The sequence below is a fragment of the Bufo gargarizans genome, chromosome 3, assembly GCF_014858855.1.
Source record: "Bufo gargarizans isolate SCDJY-AF-19 chromosome 3, ASM1485885v1, whole genome shotgun sequence".
NCBI lineage: Eukaryota > Metazoa > Chordata > Amphibia > Anura > Bufonidae > Bufo > Bufo gargarizans.
In genome coordinates this window covers 20,049,397-20,073,718 of record NC_058082.1, presented here as the reverse complement: position 1 = coordinate 20,073,718, position 24,322 = coordinate 20,049,397, and the positions used below count along the sequence as shown (strand labels likewise).

The following is a 24,322-nucleotide window of genomic DNA, read 5'->3' as shown; positions in this document are numbered from 1 at the left end:
TCACCATGGATTCTAGAATCTGGATGGTTTGATGCTGGCTTTAAAGGACTCGGGGTGTGGAACACCTGGCAGGGAGCGCAACATCTATCCACAGGCTGTGTGTGTTATTTCAACTCCGCCACATGGAGAATGTCCAGCAGTCTCTTAATACGATTGAACCAAGCTTTATATGCAGTTGTGTTTTCTCGTGATTGAGTGGTTGACATCTTGTATGTGGTATGTCTTTTGAGTTGTATATTTTGGGTTTTTTATCACATATGGTTTGTGTTCTTCCTTGCAGCCATATTGAACAAACCACCACATGGCAGGATCCAAGGAAGGCTATGCTCTCTCAGATGAATGTTACTGCCCCTACCAGTCCTCCGGTGCAACAGAACCTCATGAATCCAACAGGTATGCCAGGATTTGCCGAGTCCATGTTTTGTTGGTGATGGTTTAATTTTAATGGTGTCTCTTGGCAAGTGTTGATCTTTTTGTTTATATATTGTTTAATGTAATTCTGTCTACAGTTAAATGGCATTTGTTCATATTAAACTGGCCATACGTACCGGCTAAACCCATCTCTTTAAACACCATTTTTGTCATCTTCTGCTCAACCAACACGTTAAAATATAAGGAACTGTTCTGGAAGTTGCTTAGATGGTGTCGTCTTTCATTGGTGCAGGATGAAACTGGATCAGTTTCACAGTACTCGTTATTGATGGAGAAATGGGGCATGGCTCTGACAACCTTACTCCATTTTGTGCAAAAAATAAATAAAAGAATGTGTCACTCTAAAGCTGCCAGTTGGTATTAGAACCTAGGGACAATGTAACGTGTCAACGAGGGGAGCCATCACTTGGATAGGATGGTTGTCTTTGAGGGCATGAGGCCTAGAACAGTCTACTGTACCTCCACATGGCCTCAATGTCCTGTGTAGACACATGGGGATCTTTCTCTTGGAGTCTATTTTGTGGCATGTTCTGTTTGATGCAGTGTAATGAAGCATTACTTCAACTGGAGAATATCTTATGCGGCACCATCTTGTAGCAAAAGAACAGCCTACCACTTGTATGGGGTTCTGTGCGTGCTATATACCATTCTGCACATGGCTGTGCGGTGTGCATGAGGCCTTGCTTTTATTTCGGAGGTATTATTTTAAAATTTGATATGATTTACTGTGTATATTTACCAACAGTCCCACCAACCGGGCCCAAAAAGGATGTTTGGTGGGCGTTCCCTGGTGGTCCAAAGGTGGGGCTTACATTTTTAATAAGGGAATCTGGTTGTAGGACACATTTACTGTGCATACATATAATCTATATAGTAGATTTTTATATCCTACAGTGGCTACTTGTGTACCCACATAATCTGTGCAATGATGTGACACTGAGGAAGGCTTATCGAAACTAGTATAAAGTAGAACTGGCCTAGTTGCCCATAGCAACCAATCCATTTCCACCTTTCATTTTCCAAAGCAGCTCTGAACAATGAAAGGTGGAATCTGATTGGTTGCTAGGGGCAACTAAGCCAGTTCTACTTTATACCAGTTTGATAAATCTTCCCCCCCTTTGTGTCTGACGGTAAAGATGATTTTCAAGACTTTCTCCTTCTCTTAGAATGCGGTTTACGACACTCACTGTGGGGGAGATTTATGACACTGTCTAAATGGAAATCTGTCTCTGTTGCCCGTAGCAACCAATCACAGCTCTTCTTTCATTGTGTATTCTGCTCTTGAAAAATGAAACCTGTGCTGTAATTGGTTGCTATAGGAAGATGATTAGACAGTTTCATAAATGTGTGTTGCATTGCGATAACCTGTGTTTTTAAAGGGTTTCATTATATTGATGACCTATCTTCAGGGGTAGGCCGACAATATCAGATCGGGGGGGGGGGGGGGGATGTTCCGTGTTGGAAGGGGCCGCTGCGCTCATGCAATCACGGCATACTTTTCCGTGTTTACCTGCTTGCCCTCTAGATTGTAGCAGCGGTGCAGTGTAATTTCAGCGGTTCATCCCATTCACTTGAATAGGAGAGGAAGTTGTAAAAACACTCGCAAAAGTACCGGGGACCCTTTAAACAGCTGATTGGCGGGGGTGCCAGCAACTGATCTATAGGGCGTTTTCTATCATAGCGTATATTGAGTGAAAGCTGATGCAGATGACTGCAAATAGCAGTTACAAAGACTATATCCGCCACACAAGGCCCGATACAGACGTCCGCATCTAAAATCATTTGATTAGCGAACGCCATACAGTATGTGCTCTTGGCAGATGAAGACATCTGTGTTTGTCCCATGTTCTTATGTGCCCGCATTGCTGAGAAAAATAGTTCTTAATGTATGCAAATGAGCCTCTAGGAGCAATGGGGGCGTTGCCATTACACCTAGAGGCTATCTCTGCATCTGCTGCTCCCTCTTCACTTTGATGGACAGGACCAGGCAGTGTCATTTAGATCGGGCCCTGTCAATGTAGAGTGGACGTGGCAATTGCAGATGGCGCAGAGCCTCTAGGTGTAAGGGCAACGCCCCTATTGCTTCTAGAGGCTCATTTGCATAAATCAAAACATCATTTTTCATGTGGGCACATATGAACATGGGACCAACACAGATGCCTTCAACTGCCAAACGCTCATGTAACAGGTCAGCCAGTTTAATAGGTACAAAACTGCTGACAGATGCCGTTTAAAGGGAATCTATCGCCAGAAAAATGCAGTGTAACTTGCATGTTTTAGAGCAGAAGATGCTGATGTATAGTTTTATGGAAAAAGATGAAGGAACCAGGTCCTGGGGCTGCAATATAGACACTGAAACACAGCTACATATTGGCCATATGAATGGGGCATAAGCAGCAGAGATGGGGAGCAACTTCTTGTTCTGCCCTGAGTTACACTATGGAAATAGACTTTGTTTAGTTATTAGGCTTGTGAGGTTTTTTTTGTTTTCCTCTGCATTTCTTCAGGAAGAATACTGTTGTCTTTGTTTTGTTTGAAGGATTTTCCACCACAAGGAGTGATGGCAGATCACTAGGATGAAGGGGGTGTAGCGCTAGCTAATTGCATGTGCTTCCTTCTGGACCTGAACATCATGTAGGCAGGTGTGCCAGTATGTAGGGAAAAATGCTAAAGGGTCCTGTGTCCCTTCATTCTCGGGGTCATTCGGTATCTGGCAGGTCGGACCTCCACTGATCATAATGTTATGTAATTTCCGAGTGATATGCTTGCTATATCATAAGATGGGCATACCTCTTAAATGCGGAGTTGGAAGAGCCATTTTTCATGTCCGTTCTTTTACAACATTGAACATATTTTCAATATTTTATAGGACGGTGCTGATTGCTGAAACGTTCGCTCCATAACTTACTAGGCACCTTTTGATGGCTTATGGTCAATGTCATGATACCATACCACATTGAAAGATTTAAGAATAGTGTTACACGAGCGACAGGCTGCCATGTCAGAGGGCCACAGTTGCCAGTACTTCGATGGTCCATTGGGTGCATTAATTGATCTTCAATGAACATTGACCACTAGACCAACCTCAAGTAATAGTGTCCTCCTCTACTAAGGCTATGTTCATGTCTCCGATAATCTGATCCAGCACGCCATTCTGGCAGAGAATAGCCTGCCAGAGTTCAACTTATCCAGCTTTTCCAGATGTTGCCATTCACCACCGAACCTCAGACTGTAATGGGCTTTCTGGCATGAGTGCTGGGTTTCAGCCAGACAGAAACTGGTCCATGCAATGGTTATTATTTGGCCATAACCTGGCACTCATGCCGTAAAGTGGCCAGATTCCATTATAGTCTATCGGGTCCGGCAGTGCTAGATCGGGAACAGCCTGCTGATCAGGTTACCGGTGATGTGAACGTAACCTACCAAGCATTCGGTACCATCTATTTTCATGCGTACCTTACTGAACCCCTCCAACTTTGTAAAGTTCTTGGCCCAGTGGAGTTGCACATTTTGCAGGACATCTTGCAGTAAGCCAACAAATACACAATAGCAGCCAAAGAATGGCTGTAAATATCAAACTTGTCCATCCCTTGTTTTCAGTAGATATCTCTTGGGCTTCCCTCATCTCATTCTTGGAAAAGCTTTGTGAATCTATTTCCCTTTCCTAAGCTTGAATACATTAACTGGAGACTGGGCTTTTTATGAGTTTCTTTTTTTTTCCTTCTCATTTCTGTCTCAAATTGTCCATTCCCATAAATCTTGTCAATTTGAGAAGATAATACTCTGTGGTGTTCATTCAAAGGGTGTTGGGCTTCCTTTTGTAGTCTATTTTGGCATCATCTTATGTGTGATGTGGAAGTTGTACATCCTCTTGTCACCCTCGCAATATGACTAAAGTTTAAGCTTTAAAATCTATTTTTCAATTCAGGTCCACTTCCAGACGGGTGGGAACAATCCCTTACTGCTGAGGGGGAAGTCTACTACATAAATCATAAAAACAAGTCCACATCATGGCTAGACCCACGTTTTGGTAAGAACCTTATCTATTCGTGTTTGCATTAATCATTTTTAGTATTCAAATTTTGAGGACAAATTTTAGTAGTGTTTAGTTTCTAAAGAATATCCTTATCCATATTCTTTGTTACTGCGTTAATAACGTAACTTTTGACAAGGCAGGGGGGGCCTCATGCAACATGGGGTGCTCCCTCACCAATCAGCTGTTTGAAAAAGCAACGGAGCTCCTGTGAGCGCCGCGGCCTTCTCACAGCTCCGTACATTCTATAGCGGCTGTGCTTGGTATCGTAGCTCTGCCCATTCACTTCTATGGGACTGAGCTGCGGGGGTCGCATTGTAGTTGCATGCGCCAGTGCCTTCTCAAACAGCTGATTGGCGGGCTCCCGAGTGTCTGACCCCCACCGATCAGCTACTGATGGCCTATCCAGAGGACATTATCCAATGAATGCTGCCAGTTTCAGTCCATGCAGGGACATTCCCCCAACTGGACCTTCATTTCAGACTGCTAGAAATTAAGTCATAACTTCCCGCAGGAATAATAAAGGAATGGCATAGCATTGAGTCATAAGAATAGATGCTCCAGAATTATTGTTGCGTGGGAAATGCAGATGGCAGCTAAAACTGACATGTCTAGTGAGGGTACAGGTCCTCTTCATTGCTCTAGGCTAGAAGTGATGGTGACATTAGTCCTTATAAAACCCTATAGTTTTCCTTAAGGGGTTATTCCAGTAGGTACAAATTATCCCCCTATCCACAGCATAGGGGATAACTATCATATCAGTGGGGTCCTACCGCTGGGACCCCCACTGATCATGAGAGCAGGGTTACGTAGCCCTTGCAGGCCCCTTGCTGCTCCCCTATAATGACCAGTGCGGCCAGTCGCACATGTGCATATTCGCTCCATTCACTTCTATGGGAGTACAGTGCTCCCCTTTCTCCGGAACTCCCATAGAAATAAATGGAGCAGCCATGCACATGTGCGACTGGCTGCTCCGGTCGTTTTAGGGGATCAGCAGGGGGTACGTGGCCCCGTTCTCATGATCAGTGGGGGTCCTGTCGGTAGGACCCCACCAATCTGATAGTTAACCCCTATCCTGTGGATAGGGGGATAACTTGTACCTACCGGAATACCCCTTTATGTCTAGACCCAACAGATATTTTAAGGATTTCCCTTTAAGGTTCATGCACACGAACGTATTTTCTTTCTGTGTGTTATTTTTTTTTTTATTTTTTTGACCGTATGCAGAATCATTCATTTCAATGGGTCCATTAAAAAAAAAAAAAAAACGGAAGTTACTGTGTGCATTCCATTTCCGTATGTCTGTTCCGCAAAAAAATAGAACATGCCCTAGTATTGTCCGCATTAAAGACAAGGATAGGACTGTTCTATTAGGGGCCAGCTGTTCTGTTTTGCAAAATAAGGAATGCACACGGACGTCATCCGTATTTTTGGCGGATGTGTTTTGCGGACTGCAAAATACATGCATTCGTGTGCATGAGCCCTTAGAGAGAACCCCTGTGACTGATGCAGTGGACAAAATTACGCCAACTGTGCTACTGCTGATGCATTAACATTACCCATACAATGGAAAGAAAATCTTTAAAACATGACCTTTTCGGGGGTGTCCAGGGACTGGAGAGAAATTCTGCCCATGATAACCGTTGCGATCAGTTTGCAGGCACGGGGAATGTTTCCTAGCCAACACGTTAAAGACCTGGACAGTCCCATATAGTTTGAACTGAGACTCTGTACCCCTGTGATCATTGGTGGTCCCATCGGTCACTTATGACCTATCCAGTGGCTCACTAGAAAATTTTTGATTATGGGAGAACTCCTTTTAACCCTTTCAGGGTTTTTGTGTTTTCGTTTTTCACTACCTGCCTTTCCGGTTGCCATAACTTTATTGATGTAGCAGAGAGCTGGAAAAATGGATGTGAAAATGCAATTCCACAACAGTTTTTAATGGGTTTAGTTTTTACAGCGTTCCCCATACAGTAAAACTGCCATGTTAGTTTCATTCTCCAGATCAGTACGATTACGGCGATACCACATATGTATAGTTTTTCTAGTGTTTTAAAACTGGACGCATCGGCCCATAGGATGCACCTAGGTTTTAGAGGAGGACAATAAGAAGAAAAAATGTTTTAATTAGACCTCGGGTCAGACCACCAATCAGAGCCCCAATGTTAATCAGGTCTCGGCTAATAACCCCAATCAGACCCCCAGTGTGAATGAGAGCCACCAGCAGTCTCGTATTAGCCCCCCATTGCCTCTCGTATTAGCCCCCCATTGCCTCTCGTATTAGCCCCCCATTGCCTCTCGTATTAGCCCCCCATTGCCTCTCGTATTAGCCCCCCATTGCCTCTCGTATTAGCCCCCCATTGCCTCTCGTATTAGCCCCCCATTGCCTCTCGTATTAGCCCCCCATTGCCTCTCGTGTTTTAGAAAAAATGTATTCCCCTGCATAATGGAAACTGGAAGGATCCGTTTTACAGGTCATAGACTTCTATTGTGATGGAATGAATAACTGAATGCCTCTAAACGTCATGGAATTGCGTTATGGTCCGTGGTAACGGAATCCATAACGCAGTTCTGCTTTTACCACCAAATGAAGCGTGAACGAATTTCAAAATATGAAATTCGCTCATCTCTAATTATAACCCTTTATAGCGGTTTTGTAGTTGTGTACGGAGCTGTGTGCGAGTTTGTCTGGAAATCTGTACTTTCCACTGATACCATTTTGGGGTGTGTCACTTCTTCATCACTTTAAAAAAAAATTGTGGGAGGTGAAGTGACCAAAAAAACAGCAAATCAGCCTCCCCTTTCTATTTTAATAGTACAGGCATTTTCACACGTGGCGATGCCCATGATGTATATATTTTTATTGTTTATGTATTTTTATTTTCATTTTGGGGAAAGAGGGGTAGATAGAATTTTTTTTTATATTTTTACTAAAAAACGCAGATCGGATCTGGACGAAAACCATGGTCGTGCACCAAGATAGATTTTTCTCCTCTAGACGTGGTATCGTTCAGGGGCAGCACATAGGTTATATAGATTCCTGTTGATGTCGGTCGTTGCACAGATCATGAGATGTTTTATACCTTCTCCAAAGCCCTGAGCTCTCATTTCTGTCTGATCCTCTTTTGAAACCTCATCTTCTGTGTATGAAAGGGCAATTGTCCTCCAGAATACCAGTGTCTTGCTCACTCCAAATATGACAGGCATTTGGCCACGGTGTTTGAACAGCAAGCGATTTGGTGATCTCGCTATTGATCTTCCTGGTAATGGTGCGTCTGTCACCAGGGGAAATCCAGCCGCCTGCTCGGTGCCATTTATAGTATGGTTTTTATGATATGCCTGTTAAAGCTGTCCTTGTATCTTAAAGGTAATGTGTCATCAGAAAATAACCTATTATTTAAATCATGTTTAAAAAGGGGTTGTCCAGGTTCAGAACTGAAACACATTAGATGGTCAACTGGTCCCACCAAAACTGATGGGTTTGGCTGACATTGTGTTTGGCCCAAAGCAAGAACCTGAACTGCCCTTCTTTTTTTGTTAATGAGATGACGAAAACCCAAAGCTAATTGGAATGCCAAATACTTCACCCTTCCCTTAAATGAGCTATAATCCCAAAGTGCCACCTATTGTCTAAAACTGTCTTTGACCATAGGCCGGTGTTTGACAAGGAACCCTACAATGATACAAGTTTGGGTCAGGTCTTGTTTGCTGCAAAACTGGTGTAAAGGAAAACTGACTTAATTTCCCTTATCAACCATTCCGATTCCACCTTTTATTTTTATGCTCTTCCAGCAGAGGTCTTGGAAGTGGTTTGGCTGAGATGAGCTGACTGCATCATAGTGATTTATAATGGTCACTATCTGATTGCAGGTTTATTTTACTGTATGCACAGGGTGATGTGAGCACAGTACAATAGACCTGCCATCAGATAGGAACTGACTGCATCGTAAATCAGTGTTGCAGCCGGTTCAGGGCAGGGAAGCCGTGGTCACTCCATGGGATGCGGCCAACGCACAGGCTGTGTTTACCGGACCAAGCACGTGTGTGAATCGGGCTTTGGGGTCCTATTAGATGTCATGATTTTCAGGCCAATTATAAGGAAGTGTTCATAGGAACGTTGTAATCAGGAATGTGCTGCCAATAATCAACAGAACTGAATGGGGGGGGGGGGGGGCGACAGTGGTAGCAAATCGTTCCTCCCACATTCGGTGTGCATCGGCCCTTTGTAATCTGGCCCGTTCAAATGAATGCCGATGGCCCCGATCCATCAGTATTTAAACACTGGCTGTTGGCTAAATGCTTGTTCATCAAACGGCTATCTCTTCCGATGCTCCCATACTCAGCTGAGCATGCATGTGTAGTGAATGGGAGGAGGGGAGAAAGGAGTAGTCTGGCAGACGCTATCTACTGGCTTAGGAAAGGATCATCCAGTTGAATCCAATGTGCCTCTTCCTTCTCTACTACTGAGGCATTGACGTCAGGGGAGCGTCTGAAGCCCCATGGACATTAGATGGTCATCCCAACATGATGGGTTTGGCTGATATCTATATCCCCTATATCTTCTATATCGTGCACTGAAAAAGGTCTGCCCTCTCATGGCTCTGATCTAACTACCGATCCGGTGATATAGGTACAATTACTTGTGTTTTTGGTGGAAATCCTCTTTAACGGGGTTGGCTTCAACATCAGCTGATTTCGACACTCCCAGCTCCCGACAAGAGTCTGAACATGAGTCACTAGACCCCTGATTTTCCAATTCCATTGGGACCTGCAGATCTAGTAATTCTGTTTGCCATAAAAGCTCAAATGGGTAACAGCAGGTATCCTGCTAAAATCAGCCATACTCACCTGCTAAATCCCCACCAATCCAGCACCGATGTTTCTCTAGTTTTTACTTTTCTGCAGTGATGGCATGACCATCTACCCGCAAGATCGCTGCAGCCACTGTTTGGCCTCAGTGGTGTATGGCATAAGACTACTTCAGCCAATCACTGGTCTCTACGCTCGCTTGGGTAGGCAGCCATGTTGTCTTTCTTCCAGCAAAGTAAACAAAGACCAGTAAGGACCACCAGAGTGGCGGCTTAATTTCTACTTTTAGCCCAAAAAAAATCATTCTCTGGATATCCCATTAACCCAGTTATAAGTTCTAGACTGGCATTAAAAACATTCAGAAATGGTTATAATGGTTCTGTCCTTTGGGCTGCACATCATTCTTTGGATGCAGTACTGTAGGCATCATTTGGTACTCGGTAAATGGTATCATTTTTATTTATATTTTTTATGGGGTTTGTTTTTGTACTGCTGCCCAGTAAAACTGAGTCTGCCTGCAGGGTACAGACTACCATAAACAGCACTTCTGTGGATGGTACTTGAAGAGCGGCAGGAGAGAACTGAGTTTTTACGTCATGTATTTCTCAGGTCTGCAGCCTCACTTTCCACATGGAGTTTGTGGTCTGTTTCCATCGTAGGGAGATTCGTGGAGAACTTGGTCACCGTGTGTGTGTGTTCCCTGCAGCTCTCCTCCGAACATCTCATTATCTTACTGTTTGCTATAATGTAAGCATTAATTATCACTTGCAACCCCCTCCCCTGTTCTTTTGTCTAGGAGCAGAATGTTTGCCGTGAGGTGGGTGCTTTAATTGGGGGGTTGTCTTTATTTTGTATATTTTGCTCCAGAAAATGTAATCCCCGCCCGCCCCCATATCCTGATTTCCCCTCTTCACCAGAACAAAGCGTTTTTTTGTTTGCCTGCCTGTGAGGTCTTAGCTGCCTGGGTACGGCTTCGTATGCCAATCAAATGCTTTCCAGATTTGCTGGGGTATGGGTAATCTTACGGCAAACAGACTGAACTCTGGCTTATAATAATACCAGATTGGCTTATTTACTTTTTATCACGTTTGAAGTTTGTGGTGTCCTGAGCAGAAGGCAGCAGGGTTTTCCAGGAAAGGAGATCTGCTAGTAACTTTCTGGATGAAGTTTATGCACTATTTCCCCCCCCCCCCCCCCACCACCACTACTGAACTGAATCTATTTTAGAGCTATAGAATAAATACTGGAGGATCCTGAATACTTGATTTAAAAAAAAAAAAAAAAAAAAATTCTCTCTCCTTTTTTTCTGTCTCTGCATTTCTTGGTGTTGCGAAACTCCAAAAATAGCACATGCACTGTTATAGGTCTTGGTGTCCAAGAGCTGCCTGGTGGGATACATTTTTTTATATAAGGGGCAAACCGCATCGAAAAAGTAATCTGTGCTCACTTTTCCGATCGCCCGATCCCGAGCTGCTCTTCTCCACTTCCTGGTTGTGCCTCAACACAAAGGAAGTAGCAGAAGATGCCTGCTCATCCAATCACTGGCCACAGAGACCCACCTCAGCCAGTAATTGCCTAAGCGGGCATTTCCTCTATGTTGAGCCAGGACCAGGAAGCAGAGACTAGTGGGCACCTGATACACGTCTGGATGGGAGCTTTTAGCCAGGGGACTATCAAGTTCTTTGTACTGACCCATACAATGTATTGCCTATGACCCATTTTTAGGAGAATTACATCTTTAAAGGGGTTTTCCGATATTAAAAGTCATTGCATAACACTGCAATTTGCTATCACTTCCTTACTGGTGGAGACAATAGTTAGGATGCCCAATGGTTCTTAGAATGTAGGGGCCACAGAACTACATCTCCCTCACAGCCGTGGTCTCTACAATAGAGCCGTGTTGCAGATCCCTACATAGGGGAAAATGTGGAAGGGACTTTAGGACCTCTGTTACTGAGTGTCTGGAGCTCAGAGGTCAAATCCCCCACTGATTTTTATCTTGCATATCTTTGTGTTTGGTGGGAATACCCCATTGGTTTTATTTGCACTAGTTTTGTTCTAGCTTGTTGGAAACGATACTGTAGCCTCCACAGCTTGGTTTCAATGTAGTAGAGCACAGAATAATAATAAAATAAAAAAAAGTCTTAAGTTAAAATGTTATCATAAAAAGCCTCTTACAATGAGATGTTTGCCAAGCCAGAGATCGCCAAGTTAGGCAGCTGTTTACCTCTTGGCATGCGTTCAGGCCGCTGATGTCACTGTGACCTGGTGAAAATAGAAGAGAGAAACCAGGCCTACCCACCTCATGAAACAGAGCATTGTTTTATGTAAAGAGGTTTCCTTCTCTGTCTTATGTGGATGCTGAGGTGATCCCTCTAATGCATGACTGGAGTCCCTTCATTCCCACACACTTTTTTTTTTTTTTTTTTTTAAGTCCCTCCTAACGAGAAAGTGATGAGTAAGTGTGGATTTCTGTGGGAGGAAAGAATCAGATATAAGATGAGGTTGTGAGCTTCCAGGAAATGGTTTGGCTTAGATGGAAAAAATAATCCTGACAGTTGTAGTTTTGCAACAGCTGGGGGCAGCTACAGTTTGAGGAACATTGCTTTACCCATTTTAAGAGTCACACCATAAGCTTATCAAATGGGCACAGGGGGCTGAGCCACCAACAGACACCTCTGTCAGTGTCCTGTTCACCACATGAATAAAGAATCAGATGTGTTAGAGCTCATTAGGCCCAATTACTGTGCCTCCCAATTCCTGCCATCAGTTGGGACATTCTCCACCAGATTGTTAAAATTGGCACTTTCAACCAATTTTTATGGCCAGGTTAAGGTAACCTTGTAAGGTAGATGTTACCAGAGTTAAAATTGGTTTGTAATTCTGTTAAATGTCTTCCATTCTGGTATGACTTCCTCAAACTGTTGGATTTCTGGGGTTGAACAGTTGAAGTAGAATTGTTCAGCCTGTACAACTTGTTGGAGCCACCTGATTTTCTTAACATTTTCCTCCTTTATTGCGTAGCCACAGTGGCGGTTATGTTCTTTGTTGGATGCACCAGCCACGTGTGAATCCTTTAATATATGTAATTTAGGACATGGGTTTCTACCACAAAATAACATATTTTTCTTCTCTTTCCCCTTCCAGCCATGAACCAACAGAGACTAAGTCAGAGTGCACCAGTCAGATCCCCTCCACCATTAGCGCCTCAGAGCCCCCAGAGCGGTGTCATGGGAGGTGGTGCCAATCAGCAGCAGCTAAGACTCCAACAACTTCAGATGGAGAAAGAACGACTACGTCTCAAGCACCAAGAACTGCTTCGGCAGGTGAGGCCACAGGTTAGAAACAGCCTTTTGTTACTCTTTATTTATGTTTGTCCTGTCATCTGTGTGTTATTTCTCCTAGTCTTCACGATAAACAGTACATTCTATGTCAATGTAGTGCAGATTACGGCATGAGAACAGATTTGTATTATCTCCCTCAAAGTAGGTGATGTATGAACCTCCAATAAAAAAAATAATAAAAGGAATTATATACCCCCATCATCCCATATGCAACCTAGACCCAATTTAGCAGAATTGTTAATATAAGACAAGTCCTCTATTTCTGACCTGCCACAGGAACATATTAAGGTTGGTGGAGAGAAAGCTACACTTTAGCATGGCCCTCACCACTAAGAGTTATGGAAACAGCTGAGCCATGGACAACTTTAAGATGCCCGTATTCTCTAGCTGTTGGTCCCCACACATGTTCTTGGCATGACAAATGTCTGAGGAGAATAGGATCCGGCATGTTGGATTTTAACACGACCGATCCTTCTTTCTTCTAACATTCTGTTGAGGTAGTTAGGTGACCACGCACAATTATCAGGTTCTTCTAACTTGTATCAATGGGTACCTTTTTTAGACTCAAGCCAAGAGAACCTAGCTACGTCACCATCACATTCGACAGTGTCAAAGCCCTGCATTTATTACAGCCTGAACAGTAGTGAAGATATGCAAGGAGTTACGTTTTCAAAAAAGAGCTGGTACCACATCATGCTTCCAAGCCCTAACCCCAGGCTCAATCTCAAAGAATTTTTTTTTCTCCCCACCCTTCTATGGTCTGCTGTTTTTTTGTGGTCTTCTTTGGAATATACTGTATATGCAGCAAAGCCAAAAATAAACTACTCCAGTCTGACAAGTTTCTGGCCGAAAAACCAGTATTTTGTAATGTTCTCTACATAAACATTTGTAGCATTGTTTTTGTGACTTTGTTTGAGCAGATTTTCAGCATGTAAGATTTTATCTAGTACTGCCTGTAGGATCAGCTCAAGGCCAGTTCTGCTGCAATTTTTGAAGCTTTTTAGTTTTGCAGTAAATAAAAATTTTATTCAGATCTGTCCCATTCCTGTGCACTAACTTTGTGTCCTACAACTTTCTGGTTTAGCCCTCTAAGTAGTTCTGGACATGTGAAAAACCTGCCATATTTCGAGGCCTTCACTAAAAATAGGGAGAGAGATTCTCATCAAAATTTGGTCCCCAGGAGTTGCTGTAAAATTGTGGCTGCATCGGCAACTTTGTTAAACAAAACTTGCAAGCAAATTTGTGCCATCACCATTTTTTGGGACACGCTTAAGTTACCTGTATGGTGACCATACGTTGCATTTGCAAAGGAGAGAGGTGCATTGTAATTGAATACATCATTGTATCTCTCTCCCCCTTTCATTTTGCTGTTTCTGCCAATAATCTTGTTGTCGTGAAGATTGTGTAGATTAGATGAGAAAAACATGAGCACATCTGAATGTTTATTGGTAGGTGTCGTTTGTATGTTGGACTCTGTGTTATTCATGTGAATATTGAATTTAATAGTACACAAGTTTTCTTTCCTTTACAGGAACTAGCTCTTCGTAGTCAACTACCAACCATAGAGCAAGATGGTGGAACTCAAAATCCAGTGTGTTCTTCCGGAATCACTCAAGAGCTCAGAACAATGACCATGAACAGTTCCGATCCTTTCCTCAACAGGTGTGTTAATTGGCGCCATTAGGGGTGGGTGATATGGCCTAAAATCGATATTGCGATATAATTTTAAGCATGTGCAATATATATTGCGATATATTGTTTTCTATATGGGGGGGTTTAAACATTTTTTTTATATATTTTTTTTTATTAACTATTAGCCCCCTTAAGGGCTGGAACCCTTGTCATATTCAACCCTTGTCTCCCTGCTGCCATGTGCTTTGTGCACACAACAAGGGAGCTGACCATGGCAGCCAGCCTCTCATGTGCCCCCCAGCCTCTCCCTCTTATCAGCCCCCTCTGGTAACTCAAACCCACACCCCCTCCCTCCCCAGTATTAATCATTGGTGTAAGTGACCACAAAATCCATATCGTGGCACAAATTTATATCGCCTATACCGCCCACCCCTAGGCGCCATCTCCCCCCAAAATAAGTGAAGGTATAAGTGACTGCGGCATGGATATTTATCCTGCTGGCCAACTGCGAGATGGTGCAGCTATCACAGTAGATTCAGAAGAATGGTGATTTTATATAAAAAAAATATTTTTTTTTACACTTTCTTAGCTTTTATTTTTGACTTGCATAGGATTATTTTTTTCTGTACTTTGTTTTTTTTTTTTCTGTTGCAGCGGCACGTTTCACTCCAGAGATGAGAGTACGGATAGCGGATTGAGCATGAGTAGTTACAGTGTTCCCCGCACACCTGATGATTTCCTCAACAGTGTTGATGAAATGGACACAGGTCAGTTATTTCTGGATATACTTGGGATTTATTTATTTTTATGCTTTTTTTTTTTGTGTGTTTTTCAAAGAGCATGAAATTGAATGTGATTTAGACTATATCAATGTTTATACACTAACAGTATGTCCAGGGTTATCTATATTTGATCGAATCCATTTCAGTATGTAAAACCGCCCCACCCCACCAAAAAAATAAAAAAAATAAAAATTTAAGGGTTGTGCAGGATAAGGAAAACATGGCTACTTTCTTCTAGAAACTGCACCACCCATGTTCATGGGCTCTGGTTGGTCTGGAGAAAACCTCGACTAAATACCAATTTGGACAGCACTCCAGACGATGGAGAAAGTGAGTGCACATCTCCCTGGGGTAAGGTTTAATCCCCCAAACAAACAGATATCTAAATGAAAAAGCACATGGAGACAGCACTTCCAATCACAGCCTTAGTGGTCAAACATGCTTGAAAAAAGCTGCTAAGCCAAAACGTCTCATTTGGAGTTGTACCTGGAATAAAGGATCACTAAATTGGAAGTGCTGTCTCCATCTGCTTTTTCATTTGGAGAAAACTTGGGGGAGCCAACAGGAGTGGTGTTTCACTGCTGCCACTTCATTCTCGCAATCAGCATTTGTCATAGTGGTTGGGTTCTCCATTGATTGGACATCTAAGTGGTATGCTAATAATGTCTCCTTAGAAGAGTTATTTTCAGATGCATTACTGCAGCAGAACCTAGAGCTAAGAATCACATAATAGCCAAAACATGCAATGCCCCCAGCTAGGAGCATCTCCTGGTTGGTATTGTGCCTCCAACTTTTTGTACTTTGCTTCTTGTTCATTTATTATTTTGAAAGATTTTTGTTTAGTTTTTTTCTAAAATGTTATAATTTATTTGGCAGGTGATGCAATCAACCAAAGCAGTATGCCTACCCAACAGAACAGATTCCCTGACTATTTGGAAGCACTTCCAGGAACTAATGTGGACCTTGGTACGCTTGAGGGGGAAGCAATGAACGTAGAGGGAGAGGAACTAATGCCAAGTCTACAAGAAGCTTTGAGTTCTGACATCCTTAATGACATGGAGTCTGTGCTTGCAGGCACCAAACTGGATAAAGAAAGTTTCCTCACATGGTTATAGAGGCCTCTACAAAAACTGCTTCCAAAATCTCTGAAGGATTTTGTCAATTAAGAGTGCCTATAACTTTACGAGCCTAACTTGTCCACGTGGCAGACTATCAGCTTGTGCTCCAGATAAACTTTCAAAGACATCTACAATTTTTATTTTTTTTCTCGTTTTAGTATTTTCTCCTCACCCGTTGCTGCTTTTATTACAAACACTTTCCCCCACCACCACCATTTGAGAGCCTGAGATATCAACATTTTGAATTTCCTAGCTGCCTCTGAGTATTTTTATGTAAAGAGAATGGGAAGAGTAAAGCAATACACATTACAAGTAGATGCTCCATCTTGTAAATATGCAGTAACAGTTTTCTTCCCATTCTACTGACATTATTAGCTACTGTACTAGGGAAGGACAAAATATTTACTCATATATAACTTCTTATATGGTGGCACCAACCATGTTCTTATCCTTTCCAAGCCTTTCTACTCCAAGGGGTTGAGCGGCCTCTCAAGATTTTGCTTTATTGGCTTATTACAAGCCCCTTGAACGTTTTCCACGAACCAGTGTTAAATTTCTTTGTTTTGGGATATGCTGTGTCCAAAGAAACACTACTTATTCTGACCCAGGGCAACCAAAATAAGCCATGATTGGAGGCCTACGTAAAACTCAAAACTGTGTTAAGCTATTCGTGACCCAACAAGCTTGAAGTTGGGAAGATGTCTCACCAGGAGTCCTCTGCCCATCTATGGTTGGCTTGACACCACCTAATTCGATATGATGTTTGTTTTTGTTTTTTTTCCAGCCATACAAATTCAAGTTGGAGGCCATAAACAAGTTTTAAGGTTGGAAAGATGTCTCACCGGGAGTCATCTGCCCACCTATGGTTGGCTTGACACCGCCTAATTGTATTTTTATTTCCCCCCCCCCCCCCCCCCCAGCCATACAAATTCAAGTTGGAAGTCATAAATCTAAAATAGTTCACATTAGTCTTTGGAGAGGGGATGTATGTGTAATCGGATAGACTCAAGTCCACTCTAGGCAATCCTAAACCCTGTTTTAATAATGTTTGAAGTACCGAGCTTTATTATGGTTTGTATTTGATGTAAAGTTGCTCTTTTGGTATATTGGTTGAAAATAAGTTGTTTGGGTCTGTGCAAGGTTCCGAAACTTCTGAACACTACATTGAACGGCTCTGTAATGTCATATTTGTTTATACACGCTGATGATGCAAGATGACGCCGGCAGGTGCCAGTATATGCTCTATGATTTTATACTTTTATGTGTGGATTGGAGGTGGTACCAGAGAGATTTTTAGTATGTGTTTTTATTACTGGCAAAAATACAAGGTTTTGACATTTATCGAACAAATCATTCCACCTACCTCCTGTCTTTTTATAGTTAAATGTCTTTTTACTTAAAATTCTAAAGTCTAGTACATATATCGCCCGTCTCCAGGGTTTATTTTATTTTGTTGTCTTCTTGCCAACAAATTGCCCAAATGGCATTTTTCATTTTTTTTTCTTTTTTTATTTTTTTTTTAATCAGAGGAGTGTCATTGGCCAAAAAATGATAGATCTACATGTAGAATTGAAAAGAATTGTGTTGTATCTTTAAACCTGTCTGTCACCATCTGTTTTCTTGCAAATGGGTGTTTTTTTTTTGTTTTTTGTATGACTATTAAATGATTGTCTTATTGTACACCTAATTGTTTTATTAGAAAATTAAACAAATAGCTAACTGTAAGAATTATTGTCTTTTTAAATTTCCTTTTGATTTACCTGAAATCCAAATTTAACAATGTCTTTAAATGCGATGACATCACTGGATGGCTGACTGGCAAAAGATAAAGGTGTGTTTTGTTTTTTTTTTGAAAAATAGTAGTGAAATACTGTATAAAATTATACAAAGTATGATTTTTGGTTTGTGGTGTTTTTGTTCACCTTTGGGTCCATGAAGTTATTTTCAAAACTCTTGGTGCAGTTTTTCGGAAATCCTAAAGAGTCCACGGGAAACAACTGAAAACTGCTACCAACAGGCATCCACCACTGATCCCTTTTGTCTGTATGGAGCAGAATGGGACCTGTGGGATTTGCCAATCACTAGACCCTCAAACCAGCCACGTGGGCCATAAACACAATGAACAGGAGGAGACCTCATTGACCTCTATGGGAGAGTTTTCTAGGCATGCTCTGTGACCTGTGCAGAGGTCAGGGGGGAGTAGATAAGCTGTGATATCACCTATTGTGAATAGTGGCTCCTGTTATATAAAAAAAATATATATTTCAAAATATGATCACTACTGGGAAAAAAAGTACTTGTTTGTACAGAACAGGAAGCCTCAACATATTGGGAGTAGTGGCCAGTGTAAACCACACGATTTTAGTTTTTGGGTTTTTTCCCAATTTTTTTTTTTTAATATAAAAACTTAAACAATAGGTGACTTTTATTTTAATGGCTACTTCCTTTAAACATTGCTTTTGTAGTCAGAGCAGTCCTTTTACTGAACATGAAGAACAAAGTTTCCAACTGGATCAATCTTCTCCAGAATTCAGATTGCCAGGCATCAGTAACTCAGCGGTGTCGCCAGTTCCTGTTGGACTGATAAAGTCCATTATCATCAGTATTTGGCAATTTTTGAAAAGCTGGCTATAATATAAATGCTATTATAGATTAGTGTGCTGCACTGTAGTGTTCTACACATTGCATATTTGCTTTCATATTTGGAAATAACATGTTTTTCCTTCTTACAAAGCTATGCTATGGGTTGGACCAGGCCTGGCTGAAAACTGCGTGGGCATGCAAGCCGCATCTATTTCCTAAGGATCATTAACAATTCTCAGTTGCATTAGCCCAAAACAGCGCGACCAATAGGCAAGCAATCTATAGAAAATAGTTGTGGCTTTCATGGCCGCACTGTCTTCAGCTGCTCTGCCTTGACCATCACAACTGGCCCTACCCTAAGCCTACAGCAAAGTCAACAGACCTGATAGGAGGTTACTTACTTTGCTGTTTAGAAGGAGAAAGTGGGTCCAGATTCCAAAAAAGTATCCTGCTGTAACATAACGTATTTATAGCCTATTTAGCCTAATTGGAATACTGCTCCAGTTTAGAGAGCCAGAGATATTGGACTAATGAAGAATAAAAATTGCATCAGGCCAGGTTGGCATATAGTAAATTTGGCGCGAGCGCGGTCTAGAGCTGGTCTTAGGCTTGATATAAATATTGACTGAATAACTGGGATGGGCAGATTTTAATGGGTTGTTCACCTCTGGTCACAGTTTCTGCAGACCCCCCCAGCGTGGCTGGACCATCAGTGGGAAAGCCTATTTTCCTGATCCCCGCTGCTGTGTTCTGGCTCCATCGCTCCCACTCAGGTGCCACAGGTAGGACTACTTGCGTCAACATCTGGTGTCACGTGGCTGCTGCGAAATACACAAATGAAACAAGGGAGTCATTGTAGCCCAAAGGACAAAACTATATAATCCTTTATTAGCACAAAAATTTGTAAAAAAAAATAACAAAAAACTCCCCAAGGAAAAAAGTGCAGCCACCCCGAGAACTAGTAGCAGGAGTGAATATGGTACAATATGTAAGTAGGACATATGTATCAAATACCTCCATATGAAATGGTATGAATATCAATTTGTTCTTCATAAACCAATGTAAACCAGTAGTCCTGATATGTGCAGGTCTCAAATGTGTGTGTAAGTATAGAGTAAATGCTGAGAGAGAAAAGTAACTAACTAGAGATACAAAAAATAAGGGGAACCGTTAACCCATAAATATCAAGAAGAGGAAGAAAGGCCTGGAGAAATGCACATATCTGATCTACCCATGGTACAAGGACACCTCAGGAGAGCCGCACACCCCATGTGGCTGCTGCAACCAATGACTGGCTTCAACTGTCACCCAATGACCTGATACATGGGTGACATGTCACTGGCTGCAGCGGCCACATGTTCCGTGTCAAACCAGATGTTGACATGGTGAGGCCTGAGACGTCCGAAGGGGAGTAATGGACCAGGAATCCAGCAACGGGGATCAGGTAAAGATTGCCACCGTGGGTCTAGCCACAGACCTTTGTTCCTGCAGGAGCTCCCTAGGCCTGATAATGGTGAAAGGACAAAAAAGTCTGATACGGTGTTAGCCAGTAGAAAACTGTTCCGTACAGATCCCTTTTCAGCAGCCATGGAATTATCACCACAGGCAGGATTACAGTGACAGATATTACCTCTATTTAGATAACATAGGATCCACCATTCACAGTATCTTATCTACTCTCTCCTCACCTGCACAGGTCAGAGAGCATGGCTAAAAACTCTCTCTCATAGAAGTCATTGAGGTCTCCTCCTGTCCATTGTGCCTATGGACCATGTGTATGATGTCAAAGAACAGGACGTCTTAAAGTATTTTAGGCCTAGTGGCCAGTGTGAAAACTGCATGATTTTAGAATTTTAATTTTTTTATTTTTGTTTATCTGTGCTTTCCCTTTTAAGGTCTAGACTCCCTCTAGAAGGTGACACCAGACCTGGTATATCTGCCATGTCTGGCAATTGGGACAGTAATGAAGCTTTTTAGGAGGCAGACTACCACAACCAGTCATCCTTGTTCTGTAGGTTTAACAACTCACCTAGACTTCTGGTCTGCCCTTCCGACAGCTAGATCCAGAAGACTCTGACTATGTTCTAAGATTTCTTCATGACCTCAGTATGAACCATCTTTCTATGGTGATCTAGAATTCTCTGCTTTCTGGAAAAATGATTACACGGCTTAATTTTTGAATATATTCTTAGGGCATTTCGTATTTGTAGAGGGGTGATCTCGCATGCGGTATATCCCCTCAATTAGCCAGCATGAAGAGGAGCACCATGAATGGTCTCACTCTGAAGGCCCACAGCACATTGATTTCCATTGGCACAATGTGATGCTTTATTTCCCCATGGAGGTGCTGCATAGTCCCTCAGCAGTATACAAATAATTGTTAGGGGTCTGATTGTCCGATCAACTAACTTTAGAGCCACCCTTCTATCAACAAAGTATTGTAAAAAGCCTTTTGAAAAAGTTACTTTGAATTTTTATATATAATATTCAAAAGCATTCCAGGTTTATCAAAATCTATTTTGATTGCTTGCCTATGGAACAGGCTTAAAGTGTTTGGCCCAACTGGGACACTGATGGCATATTCCTAGGATATGCCATCAGTCGGGTGCATGTCCCTACTCTAGGATCCACTCCTTTCTACTGAATGTAACCCCTGACGTAAAGGGAAGCACATACGCAAACACTGCGTACTCTCCATTCATTGCTATGGGAGCTTGGCTATTTTTGGAAATGTCATAGCAGTGGAGAGCGCTTCGGACAAGTGCGGCTACCTCTTCATTCTCTGCTATCGGACTGCTGGAGATAGCTGAGCCAATACTCGCTCAGCTCTTTTTGGTATTCCTCGAACCTCCGAAGTGACGGGTTCTCCATTCATCGCTATGGGAATTCCAAAAAGATCTATTTTCAGAACTCCCATAGAGGTGAATGGGGGTAGTTACATATGCACGACTGCTTCTCTGCTCACTTTGGGGGCCCTGTTCTGAAGATAGGTGCGGGTCCCACCTCTAGGACCTGCTCCTATCTGACATTTATGGCATATACTAGCGATATGTCATCATTATCGTAGTCGTCCCCCCAAAAAAAAAAAGCCTGGTCTAGCTGCAGCCACTGCAGGATAAATGTAGCACAACATGGTTGTCCATGGGGACCCTAGCTCTGACAGAGCAGGAGCTACTCACCATTGCCTCCCTGATTTATTTTTTTTTTTTTATTTTTTTTTTTTTTTCCATGGACACCTTATCCAAAAATCACAGACCGCTAAAAAATTTTTTAGACACATTGGAAAGCCATAAGGACACATTAAGAATATGGCCTCTCTGTAGCTTAGAATGAGCTGTAAAATGTTAATTCTCATAGTTACTGGTGCACGCTCCTTTGAACTTCAATGTAAGATGCATCAATTTTTTTCTTAATTGGACATGGAAAAAAGGTCCCTATTTCTAGGGACTCTACAGGAATGAATGGATAGTTGGTAACCCTGGATCTGCTTTTACAGAAGCAACATCATGTCCCCTCAGATATTATCTTTTGTGCTTGTGTTAAACGTCTATATATTCAAGCACCTCAATAATTTGTCTTTCTATCATGTCCTTGATGTTTTTTCGCATATTTTTATACTTGGGTATAATAACAAGCTAAGAATGGGTTGTACTAGATCAAGAACTCCATGACTCATTCTTGTATTAGTTGAGATAAGTAGTCTACAGATGTGAGGAGGACATTTTCTGTGTTCCTGATCACCCAACCATAAAACCAGTACAGGTCAGACGTAATAGAAGGATTTAGAAAGATCAGATTTGGTCCTCATGTTCTTCTCCTTTGGACTTATATTGACAGCCATTCATATTGTATCTTCTATCCATCATATATCTCTGTGGTCGGAATTTGATTACATATTTTAATCAGTATTTTTGGACATGTAAGGATAAGGCCAGGCCAATATATTCTAGTGTTCAGTATATATTCTGGACATTACACTCTACAATATCTGGTCACTTGGCCAACACTGACACTTTTTGAGATGAAAGATTTGCTGAATATTCTTAGGAAGGTTTTTGTCAAGAAAAACATTGTAAATATGTTAACAGGATTTTCCATAAGTAAAATACTGATGACCTATGCTGATGTGTCATCACTGTCTGATCAGTGGGACTCCATGCACCCCAGCCAATCGGGTGTGTGAAGAGTCTGCATTGCTCTGCTGAGAGCTGAGGCTTCTTCCTAATCTAGTGACGTCACGTTCATCATTCACATGGCCTATGTTCAGCTCAGTCCCTTTCAAATGAATGGGCCTGGGCTGTAGTACCACATGCATCCACTATAAAAAAAAATATGGCGCTGTGCTTGGTTAGCAATAAGGCGGCCACAACTTTACGTGCAGTGACCTCTTCAAAGAACTGATCAGGGCTAAAAGTCAGACCTCCAACGATCAGATATGGATGACCTGTCCTTAGGATAGCAGGGATGGCCAACCTAAAGGCTCTCCAGCTGTTGCAAAACTTCAACTCCCATCATGCCCTGACAGTCTACAGATATCAGCCTACAGCAGGGCATGGTGGGAGTTGTAGTTTTACAACAGCTGGAGAGCCACAGGTTGGCTATGCCTGGGATAGGGCATCAACATTGTACTCCTGGAAAACCCCTTTTAAATATAGAGGCAAAAAAATTGCTCTTGAATGTTGATATTTTTGCAAAATATTTAGACTTCCCATATGAAATATTAATAGCATTTCCATTCTGAACCGATCATACACGATGAATTGAATGACCAGTGAAGGTGTTTATTCTGTCGAGCTTTGTAATGTCTTCCATTTGGTTTCACAAAAAGTTGTACTGGATCTCAATCTGTAAAAGGAGAAAAACCCAGTGTGCTCCTTTATGTGACCAATTGACTAGAATATACGGTAGATGTATTTTGCTTTTTTAATATTTTTTTATTTACATTAGAAACTCCACATGTGCAGTATGTATAGTATACTTAGTTAGCCTGCCGGTGTATTATTAGTAGCCTCATTTCTGTTACATTGTATCTAAATTAATCATTTCTTGTTGCAATATTCTGTATTTTTATGGTCCACAAAATTCTGTTGTGCATGTGTCTTTTTACAGTTGATGACTTTGAAAACGACAATTATATTTTTTTTTTCTCTTTTGCCACCAGAAATGTACAGATGAAATGTGTCCTAATTCAATGTTTTTGACAATCTATTTTTGTACTACATATACTTTGGAAATCACAATACACTGATACTTTTGAATATATTATTTCCAATTTAATAAAACAAGGTGTATATATTAAAAGGTGTATTTTTTTTTTTTTGCCATGTGTATAGATCACATAGAGGAGGGAGGGTGAGACCTAGTTATGGTTCATCTCAAGATCTTCTTCCTTTACCTCACCTTCCCATCCTAAGTTGTCTAGAACAGCGGTGGCCTCCTGAGCCCTCCTCACAGCTGGCCAGTGGAAGTTTTTGGGATGTATTTCTTGCCTACTTGTTTTTGCCCTGCCTTCCATCAATTTGGACAAAATGGGGCCACTTTTAGTATTTTCTCCAGGGCCACTTTAAGTTCCCAGTCCACCCCTGC

At 41.9% G+C, this 24,322-nt stretch overlaps 1 protein-coding gene across 6 annotated transcripts in view; it reads left to right on the top strand.

Moving 5' to 3' along the window:
* YAP1 (Yes1 associated transcriptional regulator) overlaps positions 1–17,878 on the top strand; it is a 58,754-nt gene extending 40,876 nt beyond the window's left edge. Inside the window, exons 3-9 of one of the 6 annotated variants that reach the window (XR_006388147.1) lie at positions 281–393; positions 4,361–4,462; positions 12,425–12,615; positions 14,153–14,283; positions 14,908–15,020; positions 15,274–15,386; positions 15,912–16,043. Coding sequence is in view for 5 of the 6 variants with exons in the window: in XM_044284057.1 (XP_044139992.1) it covers positions 281–393; positions 4,361–4,462; positions 12,425–12,615; positions 14,153–14,283; positions 14,908–15,020; positions 15,912–16,150 (889 nt within the window). In the remaining variant the exon portion in view is untranslated. Of the gene's footprint in view, positions 1–280; positions 394–4,360; positions 4,463–12,424; positions 12,616–14,152; positions 14,284–14,907; positions 15,021–15,273; positions 15,387–15,911 lie in introns of all 6 variants that reach the window. The other 5 variants (XM_044284061.1, XM_044284058.1, XM_044284057.1 and 2 more) reach the window with 5 other exon arrangements.
* Positions 17,879–24,322: the final 6,444 nt, after the last annotated feature.